General features: G+C 37.8%; 2 protein-coding genes across 7 annotated transcripts in view; both read left to right on the forward strand.

Moving 5' to 3' along the window:
- nhsb (Nance-Horan syndrome b (congenital cataracts and dental anomalies)) overlaps nucleotides 1-4,900 on the forward strand; it is a 51,187-nt gene extending 46,287 nt beyond the window's left edge. For all 6 annotated transcript variants that reach the window (XM_043252804.1, XM_043252805.1, XM_043252806.1 and 3 more), the window contains one exon: nucleotides 19-4,900. In XM_043252804.1, the coding sequence (XP_043108739.1) occupies nucleotides 19-622 (604 nt within the window). In that variant the 3' untranslated portion in view covers nucleotides 623-4,900. The remainder of the gene's footprint in view (nucleotides 1-18) is intronic.
- Nucleotides 4,901-6,290: 1,390 nt separating this feature from the next.
- Nucleotides 6,291-12,250, forward strand: si:ch211-161f7.2 (retinoic acid-induced protein 2). The gene is made up of 2 exons (XM_043252857.1): nucleotides 6,291-6,694; nucleotides 10,256-12,250. The coding sequence occupies exon 2, from the start codon at nucleotides 10,336-10,338 to the stop codon at nucleotides 11,335-11,337; it is 1,002 nt and encodes a 333-aa protein (XP_043108792.1). The 5' UTR covers nucleotides 6,291-6,694; nucleotides 10,256-10,335; the 3' UTR covers nucleotides 11,338-12,250.
- Nucleotides 12,251-12,269: the final 19 nt, after the last annotated feature.

Below are 12,269 nucleotides of genomic sequence, written 5' to 3' on the forward strand. Positions count from 1 at the left end.
TCATCCAAACGATTGCAGATCCAAAAGGAAAGTGTTGGGACGTAAAGACTCAGGGGAGATGAGTGGAAAAAGTCGGCCTGGAGTAGCACCTCCACCCGCCCCTGTCAGCAATCCTACTGTATGCCCGGTCACCCCTGCTGCCTCAGTCCCTTCAAACAGCTCTCAGCGAGCCTCAGGACCCATCTACAGGAGTGCCAAAAAGTCCAGTACATCCAGTGAGGAGTTCAAACTCCTGCTGCTAAAGAAGGGTAGTCGCTCAGACTCAAGTTACCGCATGTCTGCTATAGAGATCCTCAAGAGCCCCATCACTCCCAAGACTCAAGGAGAGCTGCTATTAGAGGCTACACGGCAAACAGAGGAGACCCCCTTACCCCTCCAGGAGTCCACTAGCACCGGAGATCCACTTCCAAGCCAATTCCCTAAGGCCAACAGTGAAGGATTCTCCCCAAAAACACTTACCATGTCAGCTGCCTCCAGACAGGGACGTTCCAGAATTCCACCTGCGGCAAACAGCAGTCGCTATAGCACGAGGAGTCGACTGTATACTGCCCCAATGCAGGCCATATCAGAGGGAGAGACTGAGAATTCAGATGGAAGTCCACACGATGATCGCTCCTCTTAGTGGTATAATCATTTTTTTAAAACCACTTAGCAAAATGATAAATCTTTTATAATACGAAAACATTCTATTTGAACTGTGTGAGAGTGCTGTATACATATTATGATCTACCTTAGTTTTCTCCCCTGATGTTTGTGGTTTGACAAAAAAAGTTGATTTCTTTAAGCTCCTTTTATATTCTGTAGGAGGAAGAACTTGAATTTTTCGCATTACCATTTATCATCGAGAGTTATGATTTTCATCATAAACCCACACTTTTATGCTCACAAAATGAGAAGGTGAAATTAGTTCTTTAACCAAATATCAAAAGGTAACATTTTAAAATGTAAAATTCTATTTACATCATCCGTCACAAATTTACATGACTATGCGGATGCTTTTCTAAGGACAATCGCACCATGGCCTTTCTTAGCAGGGTGTGCAAGGTGAAAGATTTCAGAGATAAAGAAACTAGAACAGTTATGAACATGGTTCTAATAGTATACTGGTTTGGAGAACCATCACTTCTTTTGCACTCAATTTGGATAATTATCTTGAAATATACAACCTGGATGTACTGTTAAATAACAAGGCAAGCAGATAAAGTAATCCAGTTTTAGTTTAGTGAAATGTAATGGAGTATGGCCACATTCACACAGCAGCAGAATACGGGTTGTCAATTCTGTATACGAGTTCTTTGCACTGTTACGTTCACACACAGTTCAGTTATTTATGGGTGTGACAACCGCATTCTGTAACTGAACTCACACCAGTAAAAGTTCAGGACTCATAACCACATTCTTGGAATGGAACAGGCCTGAACAACTGGTTTGAAGGACGAAATTTGACTTTGTTGTGTCAAGTGATACGACTTTTAAGTTATACGGACGTCGCAAACTTTGATATTACTTCGGTCACTGTTGCTATGGAAACTGTTAAGGAAAGCGGGCTTGACTCCCGTTGCACGTACAGACAGACAATAGTCTAGGCCACATTCACACAGCAGCAGAATACACAGAGTATATTACTTTCCAACACAACAAGAGTCCAATCGTCCAATCCGCAAGTTCTTTCATCAAACCTTCATTAAAATTCGGGTGGAGAACGGAGCATTTGAATCACACACAGAACAAAAATTTCACAGGAGTGGTTATTTACAGGTGTGACAACCGCATGTCCAGGAGAACCTGTATATTTTCAGGACTCACAACCGCATTTCCGGAACACAAGTGCCATGTGAAGAGAACACCACTGGACAACTAGTTTGTGCTTCATACACCGCGAGAGAGAGCCACTCTGCCGCACAAACTCGTGTCTAACATATTTTCATGTGTTCGTTAGGTCACATACAGTGACAGAGAAATGAGCTGCATGTCTTAGTTTTAGATCCCGTCAGTTTTGTGTTCTGCACGCGATTCAAATACTCTGCTCTTCATCCACATTTATTAGCTGCTGCCAGTTAATGAAGGTCTGATAAAAGAACTCTAAAGTCAATTGGACTCTTGTCGTGTCAGAAAGTGATAAGACTCTCAGTTTTACGGACATCGCTATCTTTTATAGTACTTCGGTCACTAGCTATGGTTACCAGCAAGGAATAGGGGTGCTCCCATTGCACATTTATACATACAGACAGAAATCTAAACACAACTGTTAGCTGCAATGTGAATGAGACTCACACCGGTAAAGAAAATACAGTATTCTGCTGCTGTGTGAACGCACTCTTAACAGTTCAGTTACAGAATGCGGGTGTCACACCGTAAATAACCAAACCGTGTGTGTGGACATAACCGTAGTAAGGACTGACAACCGTATTCTGCTGCTTTATGAACATGGCCTGTGTGTGTCAGAATCTTGTCTGTCTGAATCTCAAACTGTTAAACAGCATTCCAACAACTGTTACGAAGACGAATTGAATCCTCTTTACCCTTGTTTAGTTTTACCTTTTCTTCAAAGACCCAAATTGGGTTGTGTATTTTTGTCACGATTTTCAGGTGTCATCATGTATATTTACTTAACCAACCAACATGGAAGATTTTTGTGACTGCAGAAGAAAAGAGGACCTCAATTTCAATGTATTCTGTGAATACCCTTAAAATCAAGCGTACTGTTCATTTGAAGAAGAATGGATTCACTTTTAAAGTGAAACTCTTCAGAGTTGGAGGTCTTCTCAGAGTTCAAAACTCATAGGAATTAGCTAGATTTGTCAAGCCTACACTGTGCCACTGAAGGGAAGGTGACATGCTGTGAAAAGATCGATTTCTGGTCATCTGTCTCTGATGAACACTCTTTCACTGTGGTCGTAATTCAGTTTCTACATCCTTTGTATAGCATGCAATAAAACACCAGAACATGTCACATCTCCACGTAAAATGTATTTCCACCTTCACTTGAATTTGTTGAGTATGTGCTCTGTTCAGTAAATGTACAAAATGTGTGAGATTTGTTGAAATTTGCAGTTTTACATCACTGTATACGCAGTTTGAGCTTTTTCCCTTAAGTGGAGGAACTGGACAATCTAATCTAATGAAGCACTATTTGTGTACAGCTGAGTTTTGAAAGAACAGACTGAGGCATAAATATGGGTCCGTTTTGTTTAAATGATGATAGAATTATATTTAGAGTTTAATGTAATGTCAGTACTGATTTATATCTCAATCTCTGAGATATAGATAAAATGACTACGAGAAGGCAGCAGCGGTTCATTGCTCATCTGTATATTTATAGGTGATTGACATTATGTTTCAGCCTTTATTCTGAATTGACACTGATTTGTTGTGTACTGTCATGTCCAAGAGAACTGATTTCTTTTTCGTTTTATACCAAGAAACCTTCCAGGATATTCTGAGACACTAACAGAACTAACATATTTTCTCATTTAATAGGAGCTTCAGTGTGCCACGTCTAATTTACTTCTCTTTAATACAACCCTGTCTGATGGTTGTCGCAATTAGCTTTGCTTTATAACAACAGAATTTTGGAAGTACAGACTACTTTTTTTCTCCTTTGTGTCCATGTACTAGAACTAAATCTATGAAATCTTCTTTTAGATTGCAACATTTAATAGTAAAAAAAAAAAAAAAGTATTTTTAATTATGGGATATTTTATCCAGAGAATTATTTTGTTAATAAATTTGGAAAAGAATAATTATAAAGCTTTATTTAAATAAAATAAGAAAAAAATATTTAATATCAGGGGTGTATCAGCCAATGATGAAGATACCGAACTTGTAAACATTTCTAATTAGCTGTAAACTTGCATTCTCAACAAATAAGCTATTCTATGTTAAATGACTGTAGTTCAATGTTTTGGTGCTTTGAATTCTATACCCAGGCCATATTCTGTCATCGTTGCCATTAGGGGGGGATTCCATCGATATCATTAGCTTTTGTTTCATACTTTTCTCTCTGTGCTTGTGATGCAATTGCAGTCATGAAAACAACACTCGTGACAATTCAAAAATTCAGATATGTAGCAATGATTGTCTTTTGTTTCTATTTTCACAACAGTAGCCACATTTGAAGTATCAACCTAATTACCTGTACTGTAGTGAAGCTAACCAGTAAGTTTTGGCCTTATTTGCAAAGTATTAAAGAAAAAAATGGAGGGAAATCACAAAGTTATCTGTATCATAGTTATTTTACCTCAAATACAGCTTTGGACTGTTTTAAACCGGCACAAGGTACTATACAAAAAAACTATCATATCAGTAAAGAGTAAAAGTGTAACAAAAAGACACTACACATTTATTTTATTGGTTTTCTCTTATCATTATAATCCATCTTGGACTATTTCTCCAATTTACATTTTTTTTCTGGTAAATTTCTCTGCATTATTTTTTTTTTTTTTTGCCAAAGGGTTTTAAATGTGTATTGGTGGGGGGAGGGGGAGTCTAATAAATTAATTGAAGAAGAAAAAAAATGAGGGTTAAAGCGAAAATGACTAGCGATAAAGATGCATCTTATTCAGTTACAATAAGCAGGAAGCAAATCTCATTGTGCATACAAGCTTCACTTCAAGAGATTTGAATCCATTTTGTATTTTTGTATAAACATGTACATATGATCTTTTTAAAGTGAAAAAAAGAGAAAAGACACTGTTTCATTTTGTAAAAAATGTTTTAAAAGTTTACATTAATTCCAAGCCTTTGTATATTTTTGAGCTGTGCGACTCTCTCAGTCCTGTATTTATTTTTTAGTAAACATTGTGGGAATTTCATTGTAAATTTGAACCATTTCTTGCCAGCTCAAGTGACTGCTTAGTAACTGTGTATAGAGAAAGCCAATAAATGTGACTGCATTGAAAAATAACTGGATGCCTGAAGTATGATTTACATATTTACTGTAAACACTCGACTCGAGTATAAAATGTACATCTTACACAAATTGAAATTCTCATGCAAAATCGACCTGTATGTCAGGGTTCCTCAAATCTTACCCTGGAGGTCCAATGCACTGCAGAGATCAGCTCCAACCCTGATAAAACTCACCTACCTGTGATTTTCTAATGATCCTGAAGACACTGATTAGCATGCTCGGGTGTGTTTGAATAGGGTTAAAGCAAAACTCCACAAAACGCCACAAGAGGAGGCTATTTCTCCGTGAAGCATATTTCTCACAGTGAAGCTTCAGGTTGATCAGGATGACATTTACTTAAAGGCGGCTTTGGCAAGAGATTTCATGGAGTTAAAGGACAAACAGCCTCCCCTTGTAGGGCTTCCAGTCAGGTGTTGACGAACACCGTCACCTTTTAGCGTTCAGCTAAATTTAGAGGGAAATTATTTCGCCTGCTATCTTTAACTGTTATTTACCACGCATGAAAAAAATTCGCTGGTGGAATTAACAATGGGTTTTGTGCGTCCTTAAATGGCCCTTTGGGAAGCGGGCGCCATTTGTAGGGACTTTCCAAACTGTGGATGAACTGTACCTTAATGAAGCTTCCTTAGAGCACATAGAACATGCGATCACATTATTTTCTTGGTGATCATGTGATCTTGGGTTAGGAGTAAATATGCCCTTCAAAGAGAGCAGGGCATAGAATGCTCATGTCTGTTTGGAATTCACTGGTTACTTAAAAAGCTTACTCTTACTGAGTGAGATGTCACTGTGACAAAGTGAACAAAGCTGTCATGATCCGTGAGGCTTTTTGAACTTTCCATAAGAGATTAGACAGGAGCCATTGATAAGTGATTAAGCGCCAGACGAGATATGGCAGGAGGGTATTAGCCAGAGGTGGACCCTTTGGCCCCAGAGGGTAGTGCACAGCATTGTTGAAGGTCATGGCAGTCTTTGAGGCTGAATGTGGGACAATAGGTCTTTCAAAAGCAGGAGACCAGAGACGACATGAGGCAACAGACCACCATCGCTTCCGACACGTTATGGAGTTACTTTTGTGTCTTTTTTATTCAATCAAACATAGTATAATTGAAAAATAAGTTAGCAAAAAAAAATTGTATCTTACAAATTAAAAGACTACATTGCAAATATTCTGCGCATTTTATAAAGTTTTCCTTATGCACCGGTTTATTTTGCTTGCACTGAATGAGCTCAGTAGATGAGAACTATCCACTAGAGTGAAAGAATATATTTTATTGGTCACTCTTGCACTTGGCGTAATAGTTTGGCCACACCCACTGCATGGTCCTGGTTATCACATGGAGATGGTACATTATAATGTAAGGACTTAGTACACGAATGTCCTAAAATAATCTATATTTTGATCATTTTTTACGAGCCATGTTGTTTCAGAGCAGCTTTCTCAGCCATGTTTAAAGGCGCATTATGAACAGAACAGATAAAAATAAAATAAAATAAATGGGTGCGTAATGAAAACCGCATAGAATGTTTATTTGCAATGTAAAGAGTTTTGTTTTGCTACAAGAGATGATTCAGATGACAAAGCAGCACAGAAGGGGCCGTTCTAAAGTTAATTTACTGCACCAGACTCTCTCTCAGATCTGAAGCTATCAGACAGACTGAGAGTGCTCTGCAAGACTGTGCTGTTTGTGTGTGGTGATGAACGGTTAAAAGTAATAACATTTGACAACACAGATGAAAATAGATTAAGAGGGCACCTGAACCTCCAAATTCAGAAAAAAGGTAAGAGTATTTTTTCACTACTCATGAATTATTGTTGAAGCATTTTAAAGACTTCTTAAATGTATTTAATGTTCTGTTTAAATTGCCTTACGGAGCATTATTGTTTTGCTAAAACAATATGTGTCAGTTTGTAAGAATTTAAAGTCAAAGTCTACAACAACAACAAAAACTTACACAAATAAGCACACATGCCTTATGAATAGTTTTAACCCTGAAGGTCAATGTTTCCTAACTGATGATCCATGCATTGATCCAAATGAAGAATGGCTTTTTTGTGATGTGTTATTCTGTGGTAGCCTATACATCGGAAATCATATCTTCATTATTTGCTTGCATATCAGATATGTTCATAAAGATTCATAAAGCCTCAAAAAGACTTGGGTCTTTTGAAATGTAATTTCTTTTAGAATTTATTAAAAATAAAATCATTTCCCTGGGAGTGAATATTTGTGCTACAATTTGGGGTATTTATCTCCGTGGTTTGGGTGAAGTGGCTTATACTCGTACTGGGTTTGTGGTTTGCTGAGCCTGAAGTGCATGGAAGCCATTATGGCACAAACACTGGAATTCACTCTAGCTGTTTATACACAAACATATGGATGAAAAAAAGCCTTTAAACACTCATACCACTCTCATCTCTTGTAATTTGGTAAACTGGAGCAATGAACACCTTTGCTAATTTTTTATTGATTTAATTTTTTTGTGGATAATTTTGCTAAATCCCACACTTGTGCAAACAGTCATCATCTCTTGTGGAGTATTGTCTTTCTAAATCCTTAAATCATTTAACTTGTCACATGGAGAACACTAAAAGGGCACCATGAACAGTCTGAATGATCTGAACTTTCCCATCATGTACACAGATCTCCTTTGGCACACAGCATTTACTGGTTTGTGATCCATTTGGCCATGGAGTAAACATTTAGTTGCACAATAGTTAACATGCTGAGTTAATAAACCAGTGGAGGACAGACTGAATGCCATCCTATTCATTTAGAGAAAATAAATAATTTTAGAATATATATATATATATATATATATATATATATATATATATATATATATATATATATATATATATATATATATATTATTTTTTAGCTTTTTAATGCAAACCTTTATTTGCATGGAAATGCACAACGTTTAACCTGAAAATGTATATTTTTCAGTCCAACTTTTCATTCAAGTCTAAATTAAATGTTTTAGACTTTTGGAGCCCGCTGTATATATTTGACTTGTTTTCAATCAATAGATTAAAATAAATCTGGTTTGAAAAGACTTTTGCTTCTGTATCCTCTCCGAGCTGTAGGCTGTACTGATACCTCATTTTATAATGTTTTACTTTTTGACCATATGTGATTCATGATAGAAAGAAATCCCAGCTTTAAAGAATTGTCAAAGCACTCAAGACGTTTCGTGATAGTTTGCGAGGCCTGTCTCCTCTCATCAAGCAGATTTGTTCTCTGCAGTTTATCTCAAAGCAACTCTGTAGCATCTGCTCAATATTAGTCATTTATATTAATGCTAAACAAGAGCTTATGTGGATTAAATTTCTGAAAACATATTGACGGCCAAGGACCATCATAAATTAAATAAAAAAAGAGAGATCCTAAAATGTTTCTCAAAACATCAATAAATTCTCCCCAATGTGTTAGCAAACACATTTATAAGAATGTTTGAAAGAACAAACAGAATTGGATTGCAATGCAATTTGTACAGTTAACGTTTAAGTAGGCTAGTACTGTATAGTTTTGCCATATAGAGCATGACCTTGAGATCCCCACTGGTTTATTTAGAGGTCTTGGTAAGCATTTTAAAGATGTTTGTTCCAAAAAACAGCAATAGATAATAATTTTTATATCAGTTTATTTATTTGCACGAACCATTTGAACCATGGTGCTGCAGTGGTACTTACTAAGTATTAAAGGGTTAGTTCACCCCATTCACCAAAGTGTTATTAATCACCCACCCTCATGTCGTTCAAAACCTGTAAGACCTTTGTCTTCATCTTCGGGACACAAACTAAGATATTTTTGATGATTGGAGAGCCATCTGACCCTTCTTTGCAGCAACACTGAAATGATCCAGGTCCAGAAACGTAACGTTAGTAAATACAGTAAAACAGTCCACGTGACATCAGTGGCTCAACTTCGGTTTTGTGACGCTACAAGAATACTTATTTTTCGCACAAAGAAAACAAAAATCATATAATTTTCTCAACCATTCAGTTTTGTTTTCGGACATTTTGGAGATTGATTTAAAAAACGTATTTGACATAATCAACGTTGTTTACATTCGAGGGGGAAAGCGCGTGTATGCCTCCTAAACGGCAGATTATACGTAACATGGGAAGAACAATGGTGTAATAATGTTATTTTTGTTATCTTTTATCTAGCAAAAAAGTATTCTCGTAGCGTCGCATAACTTTACTTGAGCCACCGATGTCACATGGACAGTTTTGTATAAATTATTACAAAATAAATGTTTAACGGGGGGTCTCACTGTAGATTCAGTAACGATATTGACACATGAGTAAGTAGGCCTATTAGTAATATTTAAGTAGTTATAAATTAAATGATTAAAAGAGCCTTGTGTTTACTTTACGGCAAGCTAGCACCTCCCACAGCCAGCAGGACAAAAATGATTGATTTAGCAGGTACACCATTTGAGCTATCAACAGCTTGATTTACATATTAGCGGAAATTGTCCAAATTATTTTATACGTGTTACTGAGTATGCGTTCTCCAGAGACAAATGCACTGCAGATCCCTCAACTAATGAAATATTGAATTTTTTCTCAAAATAGCGACACATGGGTTTATTACTTTGGGATTAACCTCCTCCACTGGAGACACTATTCAAAGAGCCTGTTTCCAGCATGGAAACTGTATGCTGCTTGCAAGAGGGAAAATTGGAGTTAAAAAAAAGTATCAGACTTGCAGTTGCATAAAATTTATTGCACTGTTGTTAGAGTATTTGTGGTCAGGGTCGTGAAACCTTTCTGGGATCCACAGAGCTGCCTTTAAAAGAATGGTTCAGACAAACAAAAATGTACTGATTTACTCACCCTTAGCTTTTTCCAAACCCATCTGATGATCTGAACCTTTAGTTCAAGAGTGCGTTGAGTTCAGCTGACTCATTGGAGGTAAAAATTATCTGTAAGTAACCATTTAATCTAAATAAAAGACAAAACTATCCCAACTATCATAAGCGATTGCTTCTTTTCCTAATAAATCTGTTCCCTCATTCACAAACTTAAGTGCATAATTTTTTTGTCTACAGACATAATGACCACAGTTGTTTCACAGTACAAAAGGCTGTATGAAATTGTTATGCTTTTTTGTGCACCCTAAAGGGATTTTCAGGGTGACTTGATTTTGCACTCACAAAGGAAATTCCTCTTATGTCGTTGAGATTTCTTGTAAATCAACAACAGAATCTATCAATTATTTGGCTGTTTATATTGTGCTAGGACATTGTGCAATCACCCATTGAAGCCATTCATTAACAAGGAGAAAAAAAACATTATTTTTATGTCAAACCTCTCTTTTTTTAAATCAGGAACACAGAGCCCCACCATAAGGACTGTTTTGAAGTTTGGCGTCTTTTTGAGTGGGACCTTAAGATCTAAAGAGTCTGCAATGGAAGGCCAAACAAAAGAGGTACCAAAACATCAGACCAATACAGAAATACCAAATGGCAGTGGATCAAGCTCGTCTAATATCAATTCCAAAGAACAAACTGGAAAAAATTCACCTGAGTTTAATTCGTCTAATGAACACTCAGTCAATCTGGCTCTCAACGTGGACACATCTTTGCTGCACTTAGTCTTTCTTGAAAATAGGCCTGTTGTACTTCCTATTAATCTCCAGTTATCTGGCGGTTTGACAAATCAAGTTGATGAGACGGGGCTGTCTCCTTTGTTCTTGCCTGCTTCAAGCAACGTCTCCATGCCACTGGTACCGGATGAGCATTTCAACTCCCATCTTCCACCTTCTTTACGCTCCTGTGCATTTTCCAATATTCAGATAAATGCTTTACTTGAAAACCTGTTTTTGAGCCAACCAGAAGCTTTGGTTTACCACACAGATGCACCAGTGTTTCAAAGCCATAGAACTGCCACATTTTTGCAAAACCTAAGGCCATTTCTGAGCAGTTGCGCCCCAGCAGAGTATCAAATGACCGGCCCTGACCAACCAACGTCTTTACCTTCAAACTTCTTGCCGCATGAAATTGTCCCTCCCACTGGCACACCAATAAACTCACTGATCCCACCTGCAACCTTGTTGGTCCCTTATCCATTTGTGGTCCCATTGCCAGTGCCATTACCAATTCCAATCCCTATCCAAATGCCTCAGAGTTTCGACTCAAAAACATTGATAAAAACCTCCAAAACTGGTTCTATGGCAGAAAAAAGCACAATGACTTCACCTACCATCTCTTGTGTTACCAGAAGCACAGCCTGCCCTGTATTTTTACATACAGCATCAGTCTCTCAGGACGAGGTGCTTGACCTCTCACTGAAGTCAACCCAAACTAACCGGGAAAATGTTTTATCTGCTTCACCAAATGCAGCACTAGATCTGTCTATGGTACGCTCAAATAGTAGACTTCAGTATGGACGAAACACATGGTCAACATAAGAAGGCAATGGAAACATCACAAGTTCAAAGTATGAGGACTACAATGGCAGGATTGTGTGCCCAACTCAAACAGTCAAAGCCATTGTGTCGCCCACAGAGAACACTCCTGTCTCTTTACGTGACAAACGAAGAGGCTTCTCATGGGACTGCAAACTCGCCCATGAAACCAGACAGGGTCCAGCATACTGTGCCACAGGACAGCTCTAGGAGACTGTCCACTTGTAGTGAACCACAGAGACACAACTTAAATAACAAAAAATGTATATTTCAAAAGGGATAGGTCACAAAGCATGCGTAGACCCTCCTCCATTAAGAGAAAACAGCACCAGGCTTATTTTCTGCCCTGAAAATAGCATATGCTATATGTAATACTTTTTGTGATTGCAGATTCATTTTATTTTATTTTTAGGCAAGGAAGTTATTAATACCAATTCAAGACCATGGAATTAAATACACTATATTACCAAAAGTGGTGCATCCGACGCTTTGCATGGCACCTTGTGATGTATGGCTTGGATGAAGCTCTCTACGCACTGTTCTTGGGCTAATCTGAAGGTCACATGAAGTTTGGAGGTCTGTAACAATTGACTCTGCAGAAAGTTGGCGACCCCTTCGCACTATGCGCCTCATCATCCCAGGATCCCGCTCCGTCAGTTTACATGGCCTACCAGTTTGTGGCTGAGTTGCTGTTGTTCCCAAACATTCCATGTTCTTTTAATACAGCTGACAGTTGACTGTGAAATATTTAGGAGCGAGGAAATTTCACGACTGGATTTGTTGCACAGCTGGCATTCTATCACAGTTTCACGCTGTAATTCACAGAGCTCCTGAGAGCAACCTATTCTTTCACAAATGTTTGTAAAAACAGTCTGCATGCCTAGGTGCTTGATTTAATACACCTGTGGCCATTGGATCATGGACTCCGATTATTT

This window comes from Puntigrus tetrazona, chromosome 11 (genome assembly GCF_018831695.1).
Source record: "Puntigrus tetrazona isolate hp1 chromosome 11, ASM1883169v1, whole genome shotgun sequence".
NCBI lineage: Eukaryota > Metazoa > Chordata > Actinopteri > Cypriniformes > Cyprinidae > Puntigrus > Puntigrus tetrazona.